Source organism: Aspergillus karnatakaensis, assembly GCF_047715665.1.
Source record: "Aspergillus karnatakaensis strain CBS 102800 unplaced genomic scaffold BJY04scaffold_7, whole genome shotgun sequence".
Classification (NCBI taxonomy): Eukaryota; Fungi; Ascomycota; class Eurotiomycetes; order Eurotiales; family Aspergillaceae; genus Aspergillus; species Aspergillus karnatakaensis.
Genome location: NW_027395719.1, coordinates 39688 through 60519, shown reverse-complemented (window position 1 = coordinate 60519; position 20832 = coordinate 39688). Strand labels below are relative to the sequence as shown.

Below are 20832 nucleotides of genomic sequence, written 5' to 3'. Positions count from 1 at the left end.
AGAAAGTCAGCTGTTTGAACGAGCACCTCTGTGAGAGGCTAAGCCATAATCAAGGGCCTACGAAGAGGATAGAGAGACCTCAAAGAGTAGCAAAGAGAAAAAGGAGAAAGTCAGGTGGATATAGGAAGAAGAAAAAGTTGAGGAGGAAGAGGGGACAGATGGGGGGTATTTATAACCCGGCCCCCCAGCAAACGATTCACAAAGAGACAACCCCAGGTCACCAACGCTGTCACCAACGCAGTCACAGCCCAACTTCCAGCACCATCCATACCATCGCCCGAATCGTCATTTCACGGAAGAAACAGGAGCAGAATAGAAATCCGTCGCAACGCCCGTCAAGTCATGAGTCATAGCCCGTCCCGTGGGTGAGTGGCACAGTCACCTAACCCTAATTCTTCACCTCCTCCCCCTTGACCACATTCACCCCCATTCCAGAAGTCCCACTCTCCGACCCCTCCACATCCTCCGCGAGATGCATGCTCGGCAGCGTCCTTGCCAGCTTAACAGGGTCCCAAACACTTTTACTCTGGAGAAAGATCTCGTCAATCTCCTCCAGACTGCGGCCGTTCGTCTCCGGGAAGAAAAAGTACACGACCGGCACGATCGCCGCGTTGATCACCGCGAAGATAATGTAGTACTTGTACGAGATTGTGTTGAAGCCCACGGGGGTAACCTCCGCAAGCAGGAAATTGAATGTCCACACTGCAGCCGTCGAGACCGCCGAGATGGCCGCGCGCAGCTGTAACGGCGCGACTTCAGTTGCGTACAGGAATGTTAATCCCGAGTAGCCGACGGTGAATATGAATTGGAATGCGAAGAGTGAGATCACGGCGACCACGAGCGCGGCGGTGTTGCCTGTTGCGGAGGTTGTGCCGGAGAGGATGGCCATGGCGGCGGACATGCCGGCTGCGGAGTACAGCATGAGTGGTCTGCGGCCGAGGCGGTCGATTGTGAAGAAGGCGAGGAAGCCACCGAGGGGCTGCGTGAGGCACATTGAGGCTGCGAGGATGCGGGATTGCAGCGGGCTGAGGCCGAGGTATTGTTCGAAGATGGTCGTTGCGTAGAAGGTGATTAGGTTGATGCCGCACATTTGTTGGAACATCTGGCCGGAGGCTGCGAGGACGGTGCGGTGGAAGAGGCGCTGTTCGCCCATTTTCAGCATGTCGCTCCACGATCCGGAGCCGGAGAGGGCGAGGGAGCGTTCGATGTCGGCTAGGGACTGGGTGATGGAGGAGTCGTCGGAGGGGACGTCGGCCAGGGCGGCGAGGATCTCGCGGGCTTCGGTGAGGCGGCCTTGTTTGACGAGCCAGCGCGGGGATTCGGGGAAGACGGTGATGAATCCCATGACGATGAGGGAGAGAATGACCTGGAAGGCGAGTGGGAAGCGCCAGGAGACGGAGTTGCCCGTGACGAAGTAGAAGCCAAAGTCGATCCAGAGGGAGATGGTGATGCCTGCGCCGATGAAGATGCCGTCAGTGACGACGTGGGCACCGCGTTTGTTTGCCTGCGAGATCTCAGACTGCCAAACGGGGACGGTGGCCACGTAGCCACCTGTTCCGACACCAAGCACAAGACGGGCGACGATGAACTGTGCGAGTCCGTATGAGCTGGCCATGAGCACGGCGCCGATGATGGAGATGGCGGACGTCCAGAAGATGATCTTTCGTCGGCCTAGTAGGTCACCCAGGTAGATACATGACAGAGACCCGAATATTCCTCCGACGGTATACAATGCGACAACGGTGCCTATTTCTCATCAGCTTTGCCTTCTTCCTCTCAACGTAATCAATACCCTGTATAGTCGAGTTGTAGTGCTGCTGCGCCCCGGTTGTCGTCAATGTGTCCATCTGGGGGAACGTGCGGACGAACGACTCCAAAGTCAACAAGCCCCCAGTAACGCCTTGGTTGTATCCATAGCAAACAAAAGCCGGACACACGACAAGCCAGATGATAGCGCGGTTGAGCAGGGAGCCTCGCAGGCCAAAGTACGGCGCCATTGTGAAATATCGCAAATCAAATTGTCTCTCAAGTAATAGTTAGACAACGAGCCAGCCGCCGTCAGTATAGTATGCTGTAGAACCCCATATCGACAGTAGACGACGCCCATAGTTAACTCCCCCTCGAAAACGGCCATCGGCGGTGCCCGTAGGCCCTAGTTTCACTGTAGCAGTCGCCTCCAGCCTCTCCGCACGATCCGTGCTCCAAGCGAGACGGATAGATTGCCGATCATCGGCTGGGCCACCAGCTTATGCTCAAAAAACTGGGGATTGTGCATCGTTTAGAGCGTCGTTGGCCGCGTGGGACTCCGGTTACGGTGACTCCACATCATCGGAACCCGCCGATGGGGACAGCCGAGGGACTTTCTGGGGATTCCAGGGTCATCCCAGCTGTTTCAACGGGAGAGAATCAAGCATGTGGTCAAGAGAGCTTGAGGGGTTGTGTTTCTGTGACAAAGATTGTCGGGGTTGGCGTTGGAGTTAAGGTAGCTTTATACGACTCGATGGCGGCTTGTCATCTGCACAGGATATTCGCCTTATCGAGGGTAATCTAAGAAAGTAATGCAATTTGTCATGATTCTAGATAGACCTCCTTATTATAATGAATGTGTCACTATCTCTGCTCTCGCCACCGTTCCGTCGTCGATACCCTCGGCTCTATAGATCTTTATGAATCCGAGAAACATTCGTCATTATAGTATAGCCACCTCATCTCTAGGACAGCATAGCCATTATAAATAGAGTCGGCCGCCTGAGCACTCTCCAAGTCAGCCAGTCGGCTTTTTCTTATGCGGCGGTCCCTGTAGGTACACATAGCATAGACCCGATCAAAGCCAGCAAGTTCCAATCAGCATATCATAGCAGGACATGCTCTGGTGCTTGGGCTCAACCTTCAACAGAGTGCAGTGTCCCTGCACGCCTCACGAGTCCTCTTGTCTGTTTTCGGGACTGCACCTTGCGGGTGGAGGCTTGTCAGGCTTACAGAGGCTTGTGGAGCTCCTCAAGGTACTCGGAGCCAGCATACCTACGTCTGAAACTATTCCTTTTCTAGAATAAAAGCGTCGGCCTTGAGAATATGAAGATGAGGGTAGTGGGAAGCTACCGCGGCTCGTCCGGAGCTCATCTAAGTCTTAATCTGTGTCTCTGTAGAGAAACTAGCTGTACAGTACTCGAGACTTTATCTTGGGTAGTTGTGCTGGCATGCCCAAGAGCTGGAGCAAAATTTCATTGCATCCATCTACATGCTATGAGCATGATTCGGTGATATCTGGAATACAATGCTTACGGGTTGGGGGAAGGCCCTGGCGCATGATTCCTACACTCAGCTTAGCTCAGCTGAGTTCAATTCAGCTTGATGTAGGTAGCCTGCATGATCTCTTGCTCGGGTCATCTCCTCATGCGTAGCTAGTCATCTCTCACGCTTTGAAGCGCAGTGCTGAGCTTTAGCCAGGGTATCATTTACGCAACCCTCGACACCAACGATCGACGTGCGCCGCGCTACAAGACTTCGTATCTCGGTCTTCCCCTGCGTTTGCGAACATTCCTCTGGCGACTCGTGTCTCTGCCCTGGGGAGCAGCTAGTGATTATTGTAGTATAGGGTTTGGCAGCCCGAGGGATAGAAAACGCGTCTTTAAGGTAGGGTAGGAAGCAGGCGCAATCGACCCCCGGACTCCCTCCAGGTCAGTCGGGTCGTTCCTTCCCTTTCCCTCTCCAGCCCTCCAGGTCATGCCTTCCTAATGTGCTCTCACTTACCATTGGATTAGGAAGGAATTATTCTCCGCCTAACCTACAAGGAAGGGGCGATACACTGCGACGTGGATCGTTCCTGCCAGATTCCAATGGATCATCATCGTGCCTTCCCGATCTGCTGTAAACTAAATAATCAAGAGCGACTGCTTTACAAGGAAAGCGCGATGGGCTCCTGAGGTCCCGTCGGTGAGATCGTTGGCCGCTCCTCCCTACCTACCTAAATCTCCGCCTGACATCGAGCCCTCCTCGAGCTCTGATCTGGTGGCTGCCTTGAACCGGACCTCAGTCGGAGCCCGAGCAAAAGCAAGGGGACCTTCGACTTTTCAGTGGGAGTGGGTTGATCAGAGCCCTACCCAACATGTATCCGTCGTGAAACTGGGAATAATCTTGGCTCGAGACTAACAGTGGTACAGCACAACAGACCAAAACCGTAGACATGCATCCAATCTCCAGCACCGAGCTACGCGAGAAGCTCCTCCGCGAGAGACTAGTTGCTATGCGCCGTGCTGCTCTAAGGGACAAGGTACCGTATTCATAGCTGCGATGCAATGTCGGCAAGCACGGAGGCGTCACGGGGCAATGCACTTATTGGGCTTGACTACCTCCGATCGCAGAGAAGGAGTGTGGGACTCGATATCTACTGCACAGACTGCTTCGTAGCTGGGGTAGGGGTGGGGGTTTGTGGGGGGGTGTTACGATTTAGGGTTTGGTTTGAGGTGGCTTGAGCTATCTATAGCCTTGGGGTGCTCCCATGTATGACATGTAGCTGTTGGATACGGCTACTACTTCTTGGAGAGGAAGGGAGAGGTCTTTGGCGTTTAATTGTTGTCGGGTGTGTTGTATACTATATTGAGGGAGATGAAAAATGATTGCGGAAGTCTATGAACAGGGCAGATTTTGGATCAGAAAATATACTTGGATTGTGGTGTCGCTGCGTATCGGACATGGTCTATAAGTAATATAGGTAGAGGTAACTTCAAGGTGTTTGCTAGGCTAAAACATAGATAAGAGGAAGATCGCTTCGCATGCATAACACGGCAGAGCAAAAAGGAGTGGTATCAGATGCAAGGCAAGGCAAAAAGTTAGAAAAACATCGAATATCACCAGCTTCATAGAGAACCCTCACTCCACCCTCAACGTACCTGGACACGCCCTATCCCGTACAGACATCCCCACACCAGCACGATCACATGCCTCCCTCAACGGCTTCACCGTCTCGTAAACGGCAGGCTTGATAACCCGCTCAGTACTGCCAGCCTGCCCATCCGTCCCTGACGCATCTAGATCCTCATCATCGACGTGGAAGAACCCCTCGACAACAACACGACGTAGCGCCTTGAACCGGCTCTTACGCGCATCAAGCACGCCACGCAGTTGGTGAGTGAGCATGGTGAGCTGATTCTCTTTACACCCCTCAATAAACAGAGACTCAATCTGAGCCGGGAGGAGTTCAGTAAGTGCGGTCGTGGGCTCAAGAGTATAGGGTATATCGAAGAGATTTGGGAGCCGGATACGCAACTCTTTGAGGCCCGTGAAATCCGCGAATGAGCTGCACCATTCGTCGCAAGATTCGTTTAACCCGGTTGCTGTGAATGCGTTGTGGGTGCCGAAATTGTCGAGCCAGATCGTTTCTAGAGTGGACTTGTGCTGGGAGAGGGTCCGATGGAATGCTGAAGGTTGAAAGCCCGCTGCGTCGAATTCGTCTGTGTGTTGATATTTGAAGGATTTGAGGGAAGAGCAGGGTACTAGGAGGTTTGTGACGCCTTTGGCGCCGTTGCTTGAGCTTATGTCGAGGTCCGTAATGGTGGAGTTGATGGTTGGTTTTGGGGCATGTTGTTCCTGTTCTTCGTTGTCGTCCGTTTGTTCGTCCCCGCCTCTCTCGTCACGGGCAACACGTGGGCATTCAACGAATGAATCAATTGAGAGCTTCTTCAACCGCGGCAGCTGCAAGAACGGCTTGATCTGCGAGTCAAGAAAAGCGCTTTTGCCAATGTCCACTTTCCCTCCCGGTAGCCATCCTAGAGACAGTTCCTCTAATCGATAGAATGCCGGATGCAAATCGAACGGTTTTTGCTGTGTTGTAGCCCTCACAAACACCGTTTCGAGATAACGGCTGTCCCTTTGCCAAAGCACTTTGAGTGATCTGAGGTTATGTACCAAGGACAGGAGAAGCGCAATCCATGCCTCGTCCGAGCCATGGCAGAGGTCTTTTTCCCAGCGCTGATGCTCTTCCTTTGAGTGGCTGTTTGCTGACGCCCAGCGCGAGAACATTGCGATATCGCCATGGCTAAGACTTGTCTTTTCTGATTCATCTCGCCAGTCTTCAATCGCCAGAGACCGTACCACAGGAACAAGATGTGGGTACAGCAGAAGTGCCTTCAGGAATGATTGAACCTGAGATTGACGTTTGAGGGACACAGAGCGGTAGAGCACACGAGAGAACACAGTGTGGAATTGACGGTTGACAAATGTCGCAGTGTAGCGGTCGTCATGGCGTTCAAGATAGTTTCCGACCAGGAGAAGGATATCATCTGGAAGGGTCTCCATAGTGTGCTTGTACCTGAAATGAGGGTCACAATTGTGGAGTGATGGAGATGACAGCTCGAGGGTGCCAGCTTTATATCCGGAACCCACGATTAGTACTATGCTCGAGCCTGGTGAACAATTTTGAAGGCCTGCAGATATTACAACCAATAAGACAAGAATACCCGAGCTTCTCGAAGAGATTGCTCAGCTTCGAGGGATCCATCCACGGTTCCATCTCGGGCGTTGAAACAGCTCAGGAAAGAACGGCGAGGCGAATGCATAGATCGTCATAGGAAGGGACCTGCAAGGACCCGCAGGGCCGACAATTGCTTTTGATTTCTGTATGAGACGCATGAGGCTTTATATTTCGGGCAGATGCGCAGGGCTATACTTTAGTGTCGGTGTGCCTACATAACAAGCGTCTTGAGATTCTCATGAGGAAGGGCAAGCGAGAGAGCTGCTACAATTCGGGCCTGTGATTCGGTTGTGGTTGAGATCTCAGAAATGTGTTGTGCTTTCTGGGTCCGGTGGGTTCTTTTCGCCATCGGGGTGGATCTACCGATGAAGATTCTTCAGTTGCACTGCACTCCGTAAAGAACTTTGAAAGCACCGAGCTTTTCCCGGTTGCTCAGTCGCCTCACTTTATGAAGTAATGCAGTACCGACCGACTTTCCGACAGCGAAAGCTAAACCGGTGAGACGGGGATTAGGAGAAGGTTGTGAAGCTGAATATTTCAGTCGGACGAGTTCCGCGATGTGCATCATCTCCAGACAACCCCACTATCTTCCGGTTGTTATCGCGCGGGGCACTGAGTGTAGTATACTCATAGGGGTATTGCATCGGAAAACGGACCCCGAATAAGGCAGATCCTACATCATCATGCAGCGGTGTAATTTCTGAATTATTCAGAAGCCGCGATATCCCGGCGACAAAAGCACGATGACTGAATCGGGATGTCCGCCGTTGCTGCCACAAACTTCAGCTGCTGTGTGACGATTTTCGCCTCTGCTGTTCGCCCCAATCTCAGCAGACATTCATGGTATCCGTGTAGCGACCAGACGTTATTCGGATGTTGGAGTGCTCGGGGTAAAGTGTCATCCATGCCGAGGTCTGCGCTGTATACGGCTGCGGCTTCTTCGATTCTACCTTGCTCAAGCAAGAGAGCGCCATACGCGTGCCGTGTAGGCTGCATCCATCCCCAGGGCTCGTCGTATGGGAGGTTATCGTCGAGTTCAATAGAGCGGCGGAGGTGGGTGAAGGCTGCCTCGAAGTTTCCGCGGCGGTATTCTAGTTCTCCGGCCAACATGGCGTCCGCAATCGCGAGGATGTCGACGCAGGTGTTGTTGAAGAGCATTCGGCTGCTCGGAACTTGTTTAAAGCTGTCCCGGAAATTGTCTTGCTCTCGAGAAGCCTCTTCGACCCTCCCTGTTGCAGCAAATGCCACTCCCTTGCCATAATGTATCATCGCCGTTGTCACACAGTATAATTTCACGTCGTGCGGCAGCTCCAAGGCTATAATCTCCTCCCATCGACCGAATCGAACTAACACGTGAATCTTCACGGCCAGAAACCCTTCCAACCAGTCCGCCATAGGAGGCGAGTCAATGCGTAACAGCTCTTCCGGAATCTGAGATTCCAGCTCCCGAGCCGTATCCAGTGCAACCTTTGACTGCCCCGCGAACATCGCTGCGTAGATTCGAAAATGGTAGTTATGCGCTCGATACAGCGTGTAGAAGTTGACCGGTCCAGCACGCTTAACAAATCTCTCATCCGAACGGATCGCTTCAGAGTTTGACGCGATCGCCTGGCGGTACTCACCGCAAAGAATGTCCAGATGCGTCGGCATGTGGTTCAGATGCCCTGCATCAGGAACAAGACCACGGAGATGGTCGGCAACTGTCAAGGCCTTCTCCGGTGCGCCAGACATTTCCATCAGATGGATGTATAGATGCAGGAGTCCAGGATGTTCGAGTCCCCCGGGTAACGCTAGAGCTCGGTCAAGAACGTCTTTGATTTCGAGCGTCCTCGCCTTCGGTGCTGGCTTTCCAGTGCGCAGCTCCCACAGTTCCCACGGTGTCAGGTTCATAAGTGAATCGGCGTACAGCGCTGCAACATCCAGGTCATCTGGAAATCGCTTGTAGACTGACCCCATGGCATCTGCATACCCCTGGTTCCAGGCCGAGCAATCTGCACCTGGTTGCTCCTGCGGGTAACGATATTGGACTGCGTCAATGATAGCAGATTCGACCTCTGTCGCGCTAGAAGCACGTCTCCGTGCATCGCTTGCAGCTTGGTGTGTTTGCTGCACTATGGTCTTTAACTCAGCCTTGTCGAAGAACTGCCATGGTTTGTTGTAGTTTGGCCCCATCGTGTATGCGAGCCCCCAGTACGCTATTGCACAAGTCCGGTCACAAGACACAGCTTTTCGGAAGCAGGTAGCGGCTTCTTCATGGTTGAAGGCGTAGGTCCAGACGAGAGCTCGGTCGAACCATCTCTGGGCTTGGGCGTTTGTGGTGCTTACTGGTCGATTGTAGGAGCCAAGGTCGAAGTAGTCATCCTGTGGTAAATCGCCTTCGCTGGCCATGGTGACAGTCAAAATGATTGTTAAGCAGAGATGATAACTAGACCGTTGTTGATGGAACAGAGGTGGGGTATCTGGTTGCACCACTGTACCTGGGCTATACCAAGCGGTTTCCCAGTTTCGGCCCGACACAGTGCCGCTTTTACGGTGTCCATTACCAATGTCGAACTTCTCGAGATAAAGTCCTGGCACGAGTATATTGTAGGGTATTGGAATCCCGGTGAGTTCTTACTATGAAGGGATGTTCAGTCATCTAATTGATCTAGATCAGACTAGCATTTTCATACAGAACATTATTAAGGCATAGAAATGCCACAAAAACACCAGACCACATTATACTCAGCGCCACTTCCCTGACCTAACATGTTGAGATAGCAAGCAGCAAATAGCAGCACCCCAACTATTCAGCACGCACGTCAATCCCATGAATCCCGGATACCATTTCCAATAAGTAGTATTTGAAGCCGTAGATGAACACGTGCGCCAGGAATCGAAGAACAGACAGACACAGCCTAGCCGACACCGACAGAGAATCGCTTGCACGAGTTATTTCAACCCATCCGTCCACCCCTCTCTTTTCCATAATTCAGGCCAAGCCAGCGAACCGAACCGAAGATGCGGTAATAGTATGATAGGTAAGTCGGTACCGAACGCCCTCCCCTTGCTCATAATATACCCCCATTTATCGCAATCCCAGATCCGTCATCTCAACTGTATCCGCGGCGCCCATCCAGAGGATGTTGTTACACCTATCAAGCCCAAGTCAGCACGAAACATCCTTCCATCCCTCAAACCCCCAACCCCGGCTCCATGTAGGAAAAAACGCACCGGATAAGAACAAGTCCCAGCGTCCCCGAGTTCTTCCCATCAATGAACTCCTCCGTGTCCCTTAGCAGCACGTTCATGTATGAGTCGATGCTCTCGAGGCGTCCCTTGTATTCTGTCTGACCCCATTTCAGGCGGATGATGACTTCGGTTCCGACCCTACAGCCAACAGTGTTAGTTGTGATTCTTGCCTCTGGAAAAGTTCAAGCGGTATAGCAGGGCAGATTGGGTTTCTTGGGTCGCGCGGCGATGCGATGGGCGGAGGGAAGGGAAGAATCGAAGGAATAGCTTTGGACGACGTACTTAGCCTGCAAAAACGGCCGGGGGTTGACGGGTTGAAGCTGCGCGAGTCAAGTCAGCGTCATCCTCTCATAGACTTCAACAAGAATATACGCCAGAAAGGGTGGGAGACAAACACTCATAGCGAAAAGATCTGAGGTGTGCGGGATCGGAGAAGAGCTTTGCAACGGTCAAGGATGGAGCCAGTCCGTCCGGAATTTAGCAAATGAAAAGGAAGGTCTTCCTTGCGACGGTCTTCCCAATTCAGCAAAGGTTTTAGTGATAACAGAGGCGGCGGGCTGGTCAATTGCTGAGGTCTTGCGAGGCCGGGGAAAATGTGCTTGAAGCTCGACGCGGTTCTTGATCGCCCAAATAGGCTTAGTGCTAAAGTACCGCCTTTTCGACCTTTTGCCTGAGGCAGAAGTTTTCTTATGAGGGCGAAGAGGAAGAAGTTTGAGAAACTCCACGATTTTAAATAATTCGTTATTTAAACATGTCAGAATGCTACACGGACAGTGCTCCCTACTCACGACCTCGAACATGAACCCATGAAACACTCGTTCATGCCCTACCAAGCTCCCACTTGATTTCCTTAACCGCAACCTCATCCCCAGCCTTCTCATCATAATCATACCACTCCCCCTCAGTCAGATCAATGCCAGTAAACGCAGTAGATGACTCTACGCCCTTCGCTTCCCAGTCTCCCTATCCGTTCATCCCGTATCAGCAATCTCACCAAAGATCAATGGAAACAAAGGGAACAAACATCAGGCTTAAACTCCGTAAACTCCAACCCGCGACACTCAAGGTCAATCACCTTCTTGCCCTTGCGCTTTTCATCGTCGGCGTAGGCGCTAGGAGCGTTGAGGATGGATGCGGAATGGGATCTCTACTCCGAGTTAGTTTCCCAGGGTACTCAGGCTATCTTTTTGAATCAATGATGAGTGAGGACGCACCTGGCAGAGCTTGCATTTCCAGACAAAGTTTGCTTCGCCGCGGCTTCCGGGGATTTCGTGTTGTTCCTGTTTTCGCTTATTAGAAATTTGTACTTTGAGCTTGACATGGAGATAAAAAGAAAGCGGATGGACCTACAAAGCGGTTAAAGCTCACCCAGTTCGGGTGCGTCTCGCGGCACGAAGTGCATTGGACTTTGAAGGTGTAGTAGTAGGGCTCTTCTTCAGTGTCCTGGGGACGGAGGTCGGTGACTCTGTTATTTTATTAGCAGATGGTTTGATAGCTGGTTGTACGTTGTTTTTCGAGGAGGTTATGACGATGTTATGCCGTGCGGGGAAGTTTGGTCTGCGGAAATATAAACCGCAGAGGAAGGGTGGTTGGGAGTTAGGACTAGGAGAACTTACCCCGAGAGCTCCGCGGAAAGGATTAGAGATAGCATTTTGATGGCTACGCGTGCTTCACTTGCGTGGGATGGAGGCCAGTGGTGGTGCTGATGGTGGGAGTTGCGAGCGGGGCAAGATGAAGCTTTTCGGGTGCTTTGTACCCGCTCGCGCGACAATGCGGGCAGGGCGAGTATCGAGTACAGAATTCTCTACAACGTATTAGGTCGTGTCGCAGTATAGTAGATGTTTAATTTATAATATTTTCATTCTAGGTATCTAGAGAACAACGCCAATAATGCTAATCATGACAGCCAGAAAAAGCAGAAACAACCGAAAGATATATACATGGTAGATTCACAGCATGAGATCAGATCAAGAATCTACAGACGGCTCTGCTGGTCTTGACCCAAGGGCTTCGTGGCGAAAGAACCAAAGTAGTCGTTGAGAGCATCAACAGTGCCGCTACCCTCGGTCAGCTGCACGGTAACAGCAACGTGGCTGTCAGGGCGAGTAACGACGACACCACCCTTCTCAGGGTCGAAGCCGAGCTTCTCGTGGGCAGCATATGTGGCATTGGGAACCCGCACGTCAGGGATATCATCAGAGTAGATGTGGTAGCGGTAATCGCGGAGGACCTGGGGCACAGACTCCATATCAATGTCGTTCTTCTTCTCGGCGAAGATCAGGCAGAAAGTGAACAGCTTGGAGTGAGGCACATGGCGCTCAAAGTAGGAAACATCGCCAATGTCAGACCTGCGGTAGGCGGATAGGAAGGAGCGCTCCTTTTCGAGGTTCGCGGCAAAGTCGGCAATAGCCTTCTTGCTCTTGGCCTGCTTACCAGCGAAGACGAAAATGCGGAACGCACCGTTGGCCGGAACTTCTTGCTCGAGGTGCACGAAGTTGGAGTCCGCAATACGAGTGACAGTTGACGGCGTGAAAGCCTTTCCGATGACCAGGTTGATTCCGGGCACGTTAAACAAGGGAGACTGAGCCGGGTGACTAGCATCCCAGTTGAAGACGTTGGGCTTGTAAGCAACACCATATCCACTGGTGAACTCGCAAGAGTCCTTGAAGGTCTTGACGAATGGGTCTTCCTCCGCACTCCGGGCGGTATCAGCGTTGCTAGCAGATCCAACCTCGCCTGCGTTAGGGCGGCGCTTAGAGAAGAGGGCGGCGTATTTGTTGTCAAAGTCAAGAAGAGTCTCGGCGATGTCCTTACGCTCGGTCTCGTATGTGCTAAGGATGGAGCGCTGGGCCAGTCCAGATTCAACGGCATGGATCTTCCAGGCCATGTTGAGCGCATCGTGGAAGGCAGTGTTCATACCCTGACCGGCCTTGGGCTATACAAAAATCAGCAACTAATTCCATAACAAACAATCAGGGCAAACGTACGCTGTGAGTGTGGCAGGCATCACCTCCCATGAAGACGCGCTCGTCCAGTGTGTAACGCTCGGAAATGCCCTGACCAATTGGGTATACCGAGTACCATTCCACGCGATCCCACTCGAGATAGTATGGCGCGAGGATCTTCTTCGCAACGTTTTGAACCTCCTCGGCGGTGGCAGTCTTTCGGGGGTTGAAGTCTGGGTCTGTAGAAGACGCGATCTGAACGTAGAGGCGGACCATGTTGTCTTCGCGGGGAATAACCATGATGGAGCCGGCATCGGAGTGGATAGTGCACTTGGTCTAGAGCAGGCATCATTAGCAATCTCTCATAACATTCGCGACAAGCGGCGCATACCTTGATATCGGGGAAGTCGGTCCTGACGACACCGTCCATGACACCCCAGACGTACGAGATGGGATCCTTGTGGCGGATTTGAATACCAAGCTGTTCGCGAACGAAACTGCGAGCACCCTCACCACTGAATAGGTACTTGGTGCGAACGGTCTCGATAACATTTGTGTCCAAGCACTTCAGCTGCACCTGGACAGGATACGTCTCGTCCAGACCATCGTTCTTGAAACCAGTGATAGTCCATGGCCGCTCAACAGTGGTGCCGGCCTTCTTGATCTCGTCGAGGAAGACGGTCTCGATCTTACCCTGGTGAACCAGAGTGGTGAAGGGGTATCGCGTGTCGATGAAGCGGGGGCAGCTGGGCCAGTTGCCCGTGCGCTGAATGCCCTTTCCGTCAGCACGGGGGTCCCAGAACGAAACGTCGTAGACCTTGGCGGGATCGTAAGCCATAATCTGGCGCTTCAACCCCAGGTTGCGGAGGATTTCGGTGGATCGCGGCTGGATGCCATCGGCGCGGCCAGTCGCGGTGGGGACAGGGCGGTTGTCGATGTGCTTCACCTTGTAGCCCCAGCGGGACATACAAAGCGACAGAAGGATGCCGACGGGGCCAGCGCCCACAATGACAACGTCATACTTCTTGGGGTAACTATCGTTCGTCATTATGGCTTTGACAGCTATGAGCTAGCGACGTCTGATCCGATAATGAGAGGGAAGGGTCCCAGTAGCCTTGCAGTGCGGTTTGTGCTGAAAGGAAAAAGAAATATACCTTTTACCACCACGGGCTTTAATAGAAGACGAGGTATGAGAGGACAGAGGAGGGATAGTCGTCATCTTGAAACTGGGATGGCGAGGATCATATATAACTGTTTGCGAGAATGGGGAACCAGGCGAGTTGCAATGGAGAGGCCCAGCGGAGGGCCACAACGGCAATCATCTCGGCTGGATCGTGGGGACAAACGAAACGACAAGGTGGTCCCGTAGGCCGAGCCAAAAATGCAGGGCATCCACAGAGTGTAAGTCAGCAGCGACTGGCACCAAGATGGGGGATTTGCTTGCTGGAATCTGCGGGGAGGCGAAGCCAATGCCGGTGCTTTTTCCGCGACTCCAACTGGCGGGCGAACGAACTGCGGCTAGCAACTCGGCAAGTGGAGAGGGCTCACGTGACACTAACCCCGGCATTCTGCCCGGGATTTTCTTCTGTGATTCTCTCGCCTTCGATTGGCTGTCTTCGATGCCGATTCCTCTGCCATAACATGAGCTTTAGTCTTCTCTACAGACCGTGCCGTTCTCCCTTGCTGCTCAACCTGTGGTGGGCCCATATCCTAGAGTCGGTGCTACTGGTTGGCTGTGCTCTTGGATCCTGACACATCGTCAGTCGTGTTGGTAATATCCATTCCGCGGGCAATGAGCTCGGTATTCTGTCCTGAGCTTAAGTATGACCCTCGATCCCGCCCTGTTCACCGAGGCGCCGAGTGGACAGCCAGACATTATCCATAGATCAAGAACGTCAGGATCCACGGTATGTCGACTCTGGCGCTGACTCGGAGTAAGCTTAAGGTACGAGACCAAGCATTGTGTCACAAAAGGCCTCATACTAGATCCTACTTGCGGAGCTACGCATAGACTACGGCATGCCGAGTTCAGTGCCTTGTCGCCTGGCAATCTTCATATTCTCACAAGGCCTCCAAGTACCTAGGTAACAACCTGGCCCTGCAGGTACACTCGTGCAGGCTGATTCGAAATTTGCTCTTCCGTAGGAGTGGAGTCATCCAACCGATTCAATCTGGAGTCAATTGAACAATCTAATTACTCCACTGATGTTATTGTTCCTATTGTTATCGAGTCGTGGATCTTGAGTCTATACAACCCCTCAATGAGCCCTACTGGTGTTCCTACCTGCTGTACCTGCATATTCTCTCTACCGCCATTGGCTGCCTGCATCGGACAATAGAATTATAGAACAGAGTCTGCATAACAATTCATCTGTCAATAAGTTCTCTCGTGTGGTATTGTTGTGTACACGTTTCCCAATGTAGTGAATCAACAATAGGTAGCTGAACATGTTGCCTTCACCATCTTTTAAGAAAGGTGAAGGAGCTTCGTTGCCTTGCAGACCAGACTTCTCATCCCATCTTCATCCTCCAGTTTGTTCAAATCGTTGTATCAATTTTGCAAACAAACCGATCTCAACTTCAATCATCAAGACGAACTTCAACCTCCTTCTCGTGGCAAAATGACCCCCGAATCCTACGACGTCCCCATCATGATCGATATCCAGTAAGTTCAGCCCTATAGTACCAAGGCCAGCGCTAACCACAACAGGGGCCTCGCCTATGAGGACATTGCCAAGCTGAACCCTTTCTATGAAGAGTACAAGACCTTCTGGGACGATCCTCGTGACGCAGAGAGCTCGCTTTGCTCCGATGGCCTGTCCAGCTCTCCATCTCTTCCCTCGATTGAAGAAGAGTCAGAGCCGTCTCTTACTTTTGAGCTTGCAAAATCTCCTCTCTTTCCCATCTCCGCACTGCCTGACAGCCCACTGCCTGAGACCCCGAAGTCGACTTATCACGATGGCGGCCACTCAAAGCCTACCTACGAGCACCACAGCTTCGAGTCTAGTCAGGTTGCCATTGTCGAACATGACGAGTTCGTCACAAGGCCATTCTCATTCTCTCCCGAGCGCGAGCAGATTGATTTCCAACAGTCTGAAGCATCGGACTGCCTTGACCCCGTCGGCCATGCCCTTGGTCGCGTCCGATCCTCACACAAGCAGTTGTTCGGCGAAGGCGGGTGGCTTGGGCCAACTGCTGAGCTGGATGCTCGGTCGTTGAAGAAGAACAAGTACAAGAGCATCATCGGTCTAGGCAAGAAGTTCAAACAACACGTCGGAGACATGGTAAGTCACCTTCCCTTCACTTGCGGACGATGAACTGACTTTTCAAGGCCGTTGACATGGTCAAGACTCGCTCGCTCATATTTCGCGGCCCTCATTCCTCGAAGGTTATGCCGAAAGCCACCCTTGCCATCTCGTTGGATCCCACGGCCCAAGCAAAGCTATACTCAGAGATGGAGGTGATGATCTGTGTCAGCGCCAATCGGTTCTTGGTCGAGCAGTACGACGGGGGCCGTATCTCCAATGAATCCATCCGCAAGGTGAACAGCTTCTGGGGGTCTAAGAACCGGCCCAACGTGGTGGAGTTCCAGTTCGACCAAGCCACCCAGCGCCAGCTCATCCTATACAACATCCGATCTCTACACTTTAACGGCGAAAGCTCAACCAACCCTATCCTCCTGCACTCGAACCTTCAGAATTGGAAGGCCATTGTCAAGGAGATGAGCGTTCGAACCTTCTGCGCTCCCGACAGTGTGATCCGCAAGCACATGCATGACATTCAGAAGCTTCTTGATATGCTCGGCGCTCCAATTGCCACATTTCTGGCATTCGAGGAGCTGCAGATGCGAACTCTGTTTTTCTTGAAGGAGCAGCGCGCAAGGAACTACCTTGCTGAGGGCGGTCGTACCCTGCCGTCGACGACTAGCTTTTTCTCGCAGTGATGTCAGCCGTCCCTCCAGCTTCTAAAGTCAGTCCCATATTGTAGATATCGACACGAAATATCTTGTTAGTTAGCGAGTCATGTAATCTATCGATTCCCCACCAGTTAGTTGTGTTCTCTCACATCTTCATCGGCGCAAAGTACTAGTTTTTCTCTTTTCGGAACGTTTGCGACATGGGTGCTCATTTGTTAGCTTTGTATATTCTTAGCAAAAGCCATAATATCATATTCATCTTCGAAATAATCCATATCCTCCAGGTAATCGAGATATGTAGAAAGTCAGTGGCTGAGTAGCGGAGGCTTGAGTCGAGTCCGGCCTGGTCTTGTTTGGCGACAGCACGTGGAACGACGTCATAGGCTCCCAAGCTGATCGACAAAGGTACGAGCAGGTCAACACCGCTTGGTCGAAGTTTAACAGCTTTTTTTCCTTCATAAAGATGTGAATCTCCATTTGTGCGCCTCTCGAGGATTTCTCATCTCCTATCCCAGCTCAGTTTAAGCTTTATTGCCATCTTTCTTGATGCCATCCCTTGCTAGACGCGCAGATAGTCATCTCGACTGAAGGCTCCAGCCAAGCTCAAAACGCTGTTTGCTAACCACTATGTCGGTCTGACTAACTAACCTGCTTTATATTATTCTTGTCTAGCTCAGCTCTCGGTTCCCGTGAGCATCTTGATACCATGGCGGGCCCTCTACATACTCACGGACGGACGTGTCTCCTCACCGATGACGATCCGAATCCTTCGACCTGGCACTCATCTATCCACCCCCCGAAGCCCCGCCCTCAGTTCTTCTACGCCTCGTCGCTTCCGATTGATGACCCACTGAGCTCCTTACCACCTCCTGTTGGCGGTCAAGATGAAGCGAACGAGAGAGTGCCCCCACAACCATTTTCAGTCAGAGACAATATCGCGCTGGAGGAAGCTTGGATATCAATACAACGTGACAAAAGGCTGGAGAAAGCTGGAAGTCTGGGGGAGGATGCTGCTGTAACAACGCCCGGCATAGCTGTACCGGGGAGAGGAGGCGCGGAGACACCTGCACGCCAATCCGGCAGTCATCAGAGGACAGGGCGGACAGCGACCCAGAGAAGTCGGCGAGCGGCTACAGAGTCCGGCTCGGGTACGCAAACGTTACCTCGGAGACCGGCGTCGCGCCTCAAAGAAAATGAGAGACCGGAGCATACATATGGCAGGCCGCTGGAACCGTCAAGCGATCAGTCAGCGTTTGATAGCAGCATGGGAGGCAGCCTTTCGATAGGCAGTCAACCGCTCAGGAAAAGAGAAATATCCCCTAATGTGAACCCGAAGATCATACGGCGCAAGTTGAGCGGGTCGAGGGACGAAGACCCGAACCTCGACTTGGGAGGGTCAGTAGGGTCCCACGGCCACACCTCACGAGATGCCAGCATCAGTGGATCACCATTCATCAGGGCTCCGGTAACGCAGTCGTCTACTCCTTTATCACGATCTCTTGATTCGAGAGATGTGAGCCAGGAGCGCCCTCATACCGCAAGCCATAGCTACGATCCATCGAAACCGTCTGGGCTGAGAACTAGTACCTACCAGGAGGAGCTAGAAGCCGAGTCTGCAGAACACACTGATGCCGACCCGGAAGAGGACGAGGATACTCAGTTGAAAATTCCGGTAGGCGTATCGCGGCTACACTCTGTCGAGTTGCCGAATCTCAAGGTACCACTTCTTCCAGTCTTACTTTTAGAAATACTTATATGGCGTAGATGAAACCGATATATTGGAATCCGCTACATGATATATCAAATGTCCTTCGCGCAACATGGTTTTACAAGAACACAATGTTACCGGTAGAAACAGAACTCGCCAATAGACTAGAGGAAGGTTATGTTTACCTCAAACCTTGGACGGAAACATGGCAGGACGAGCTTAACAGCTGCGTGGAGAATGGCGCGGATGCTGAATTGAAGATCGTCCACCGGCTATGGCCGAAGCATGACGAGGTTCCACCAAGCAGAGATGAAGCTCACGATACCGAAGGCCAAGACGAGGAGGAATTCATCGATAACCTGGCTGCCGGTGGCTCAGCTGCGCTTGCTGCTGCTGTCAAGCCCTACATGACCTCGAGTGTGATCTACGCCGACGGGAAGAATGCACAGATCCTACGCCCTAGTCTGCTTCCCTCGTCATCTAGGGGACGGAAGCCACTCCATGCTATACGCAAAGGGCGGCAGATTGGTATACCTGTTGTTCGGGGTTTTAGCCGACGCGCATGGGAAAAGCTACACCCCTCCAAGCCAAGCCCGGTTGATGTGCGGAACTACCTCCGTGGAGCTCAATCCAAGATGGCACACGGTAGAGGTCGCGAGCTTTGCTATGCCTGTGCAATGGAAGAATCAAGACCTACGCCGACAGACTTGGTTTTTGTTATCCACGGTATAGGTCAGAAACTGTCTGAGCGTATGGAGAGCTTTCACTTTACACACGCCATCAATGCCTTTCGAAGACAGGTCAATGTTGAGCTGAATAGTGAAGAAGTGTGGCCGCATGTTCGAGAAGGGCATGGAGGTATCATGGTGCTTCCGATCAATTGGCGCTCAACGCTTTCGCTAGAAGACGCCGATCTTGAAACCCAACTGGCCGACGATCCGACGGCGAACCACTTTACGTTGAAGGACATCACCCCAGAGACAATACCAGCAGTTCGGTCTTTGATTAGCGATGTCATCCTCGATATTCCATATTACCTGTCGCATCACAAACCTAAGATGGTGGAAGCTGTTGTCAAAGAGGCCAATCGAGTCTTTCGGCTTTGGTGCAAGAACAACCCGGGATTTCAGCAGAATGGCCGCGTTCATCTCGTTGCCCACTCACTTGGCAGTGCAATGGCCGTCGACATCCTCAGTCATCAGCCAACGAAGGTTCCCGACATTGATTTCTCCAATGTCAACGTTCATCCGGATATCTTCGAGTTCGATACGAAGAATCTGTTCATCTGCGGTAGTCCAGTGGGATTGTTCCTGTTCATCAACAAAGGTATGACCTACATCACCATCCGGCACACCAAGCTAACATCCTGTAGCCAATCTCTCTGCTAGGAAAGGGCGCGATAAACCGGGCTCAGAGGGCGACGACCGATTACGCGGAGTAGCAGGCGAAGCAGACACCTACGGCTGTCTAGCCGTCGACAACCTGTACAACATCATGCACACCACAGACCGTACGTCACCCTCCTCATCATCTAAACATTGGTACTAACCTCACCAGCAATCGCCTACCGCGTCAACGCCGCCGTAGACAGCGACCTCGCCAACTCCCTCAAGCCCGCCGCCATCCCTGGCTCGTCCGCATCACTCTGGTCCTCCTTCGGCGGCGCCTTCCGTTGGGGTGCCTCAACCGTTTCCGCCCCCGAACGACCATCTCTCATCGCAAAACTCCCCTCAAACGTCGAGATGGAAACCCACGACTTCACGCGCGAGGAAATCGCCGAGAAACGCATGCACCTTCTCAACGACAACGGGCAGGTGGACTACTTCCTCTCGGGCGGCGGCGGGGCGCTGAGTATCCAGTACTTGAATATGCTGAGCGCGCATAGTAGTTATTGGACGTTGACGGACTTTGTGCGCTTCTTGGTTATTGAGATTGCGAGGAAGCAGGGGAGGGATGCGGTGCTGCCGGCGTTTAGGGCTGAGAAGAAGAAGGGGTGGAAGTATCATAAGGTGTGATATAGTTTTTACCCTCTCCTCCAGATTTAGCTGAGATTTCCGGGAGATGTAGGATGATAGATTTTGATTAGATTAGCCTTCTATCGATTTCATTTACTGGCATTTCGCGATCGAGAGATCTAGATGTTTGGAGGCTGGAGCTTCTGGAGATACCTCGGCTACGGCTCCCTCGGTTTAGTTAACTAGCAGGCGAGGGGCAACAAAAAGTAAATACCAGACGTAAGTCTACCGCAATTAAACAGACCTACTATCTAGAGTATAATTTGATCTCGCTATTACTCTGCATATTCCAAGTACCTCACTTTTACTTTCCTTATTTCGTTACACCAACTCCGCCCCGGTTGAGCTCAACTTGACTCGACATCCTTGCCAATACGTCTTTTGCGGCTCAGTCAAGCTACTATATATACAATCGAGTCCCCCAGCACAACAAACATCCAACAACTCACGACTCACATATATAAAAACTACACTCATCATCCTTCTAAGCCTCAACAAACACCTGCACCATCCAAAATGCCACCAAAACAACCCCCACCTCCAACCCC

General features: G+C 52.2%; 7 protein-coding genes across 7 annotated transcripts; 2 read left to right on the top strand and 5 right to left on the bottom strand.

Moving 5' to 3' along the window:
• Nucleotides 1-370: 370 nt before the first annotated feature.
• Nucleotides 371-2429, bottom strand: BJY04DRAFT_231773 (putative MFS sugar transporter). Its single transcript, XM_073719618.1, has 2 exons — nucleotides 1793-2429; nucleotides 371-1746 (listed from the first exon to the last, which is right to left on the bottom strand). The coding sequence occupies exons 1-2, from the start codon at nucleotides 1995-1997 to the stop codon at nucleotides 389-391; spliced, it is 1563 nt and encodes a 520-aa protein (XP_073574980.1). The 5' UTR covers nucleotides 1998-2429; the 3' UTR covers nucleotides 371-388.
• A 2383-nt stretch (nucleotides 2430-4812) lies between these two features.
• BJY04DRAFT_144202 (uncharacterized protein) lies at nucleotides 4813-6734 on the bottom strand. Its single transcript, XM_073708747.1, has one exon. It carries the CDS (start codon nucleotides 6292-6294, stop codon nucleotides 4870-4872), a length of 1425 nt encoding a protein of 474 aa, XP_073574979.1. The 5' UTR covers nucleotides 6295-6734; the 3' UTR covers nucleotides 4813-4869.
• Nucleotides 6735-8908, bottom strand: BJY04DRAFT_144201 (TPR domain protein). The gene has a single exon (XM_073708746.1). The coding sequence runs from the start codon at nucleotides 8855-8857 to the stop codon at nucleotides 7175-7177; it is 1683 nt and encodes a 560-aa protein (XP_073574978.1). The 5' UTR covers nucleotides 8858-8908; the 3' UTR covers nucleotides 6735-7174.
• Nucleotides 8909-9536: 628 nt separating this feature from the next.
• BJY04DRAFT_214503 (DUF866 domain protein) lies at nucleotides 9537-11351 on the bottom strand (the record flags this gene model as incomplete). Its single annotated transcript, XM_073715230.1, has 7 exons — nucleotides 9537-9603; nucleotides 9683-9838; nucleotides 10542-10663; nucleotides 10725-10847; nucleotides 10915-10980; nucleotides 11051-11165; nucleotides 11317-11351. 7 exons carry the CDS (start codon nucleotides 11349-11351, stop codon nucleotides 9537-9539), a joined length of 684 nt encoding a protein of 227 aa, XP_073574977.1.
• Nucleotides 11352-11567: 216 nt separating this feature from the next.
• BJY04DRAFT_180303 (putative FAD monooxygenase) lies at nucleotides 11568-14088 on the bottom strand. Its single transcript, XM_073710039.1, has 3 exons — nucleotides 13037-14088; nucleotides 12688-12981; nucleotides 11568-12635 (listed from the first exon to the last, which is right to left on the bottom strand). Exons 1-3 carry the CDS (start codon nucleotides 13691-13693, stop codon nucleotides 11676-11678), a joined length of 1911 nt encoding a protein of 636 aa, XP_073574976.1. The 5' UTR covers nucleotides 13694-14088; the 3' UTR covers nucleotides 11568-11675.
• A 1178-nt stretch (nucleotides 14089-15266) lies between these two features.
• BJY04DRAFT_214501 (uncharacterized protein) lies at nucleotides 15267-16588 on the top strand (the record flags this gene model as incomplete). The annotated part of the gene is made up of 3 exons (XM_073715229.1): nucleotides 15267-15310; nucleotides 15356-15929; nucleotides 15977-16588. 3 exons carry the CDS (start codon nucleotides 15267-15269, stop codon nucleotides 16586-16588), a joined length of 1230 nt encoding a protein of 409 aa, XP_073574975.1.
• Nucleotides 16589-17004: 416 nt separating this feature from the next.
• Nucleotides 17005-20529, top strand: BJY04DRAFT_180297 (DDHD family phospholipase). The gene is made up of 4 exons (XM_073710038.1): nucleotides 17005-18278; nucleotides 18326-19595; nucleotides 19642-19779; nucleotides 19827-20529. Exons 1-4 carry the CDS (start codon nucleotides 17268-17270, stop codon nucleotides 20282-20284), a joined length of 2877 nt encoding a protein of 958 aa, XP_073574974.1. The 5' UTR covers nucleotides 17005-17267; the 3' UTR covers nucleotides 20285-20529.
• The last annotated feature ends 303 nt before the right edge of the window (nucleotides 20530-20832 follow it).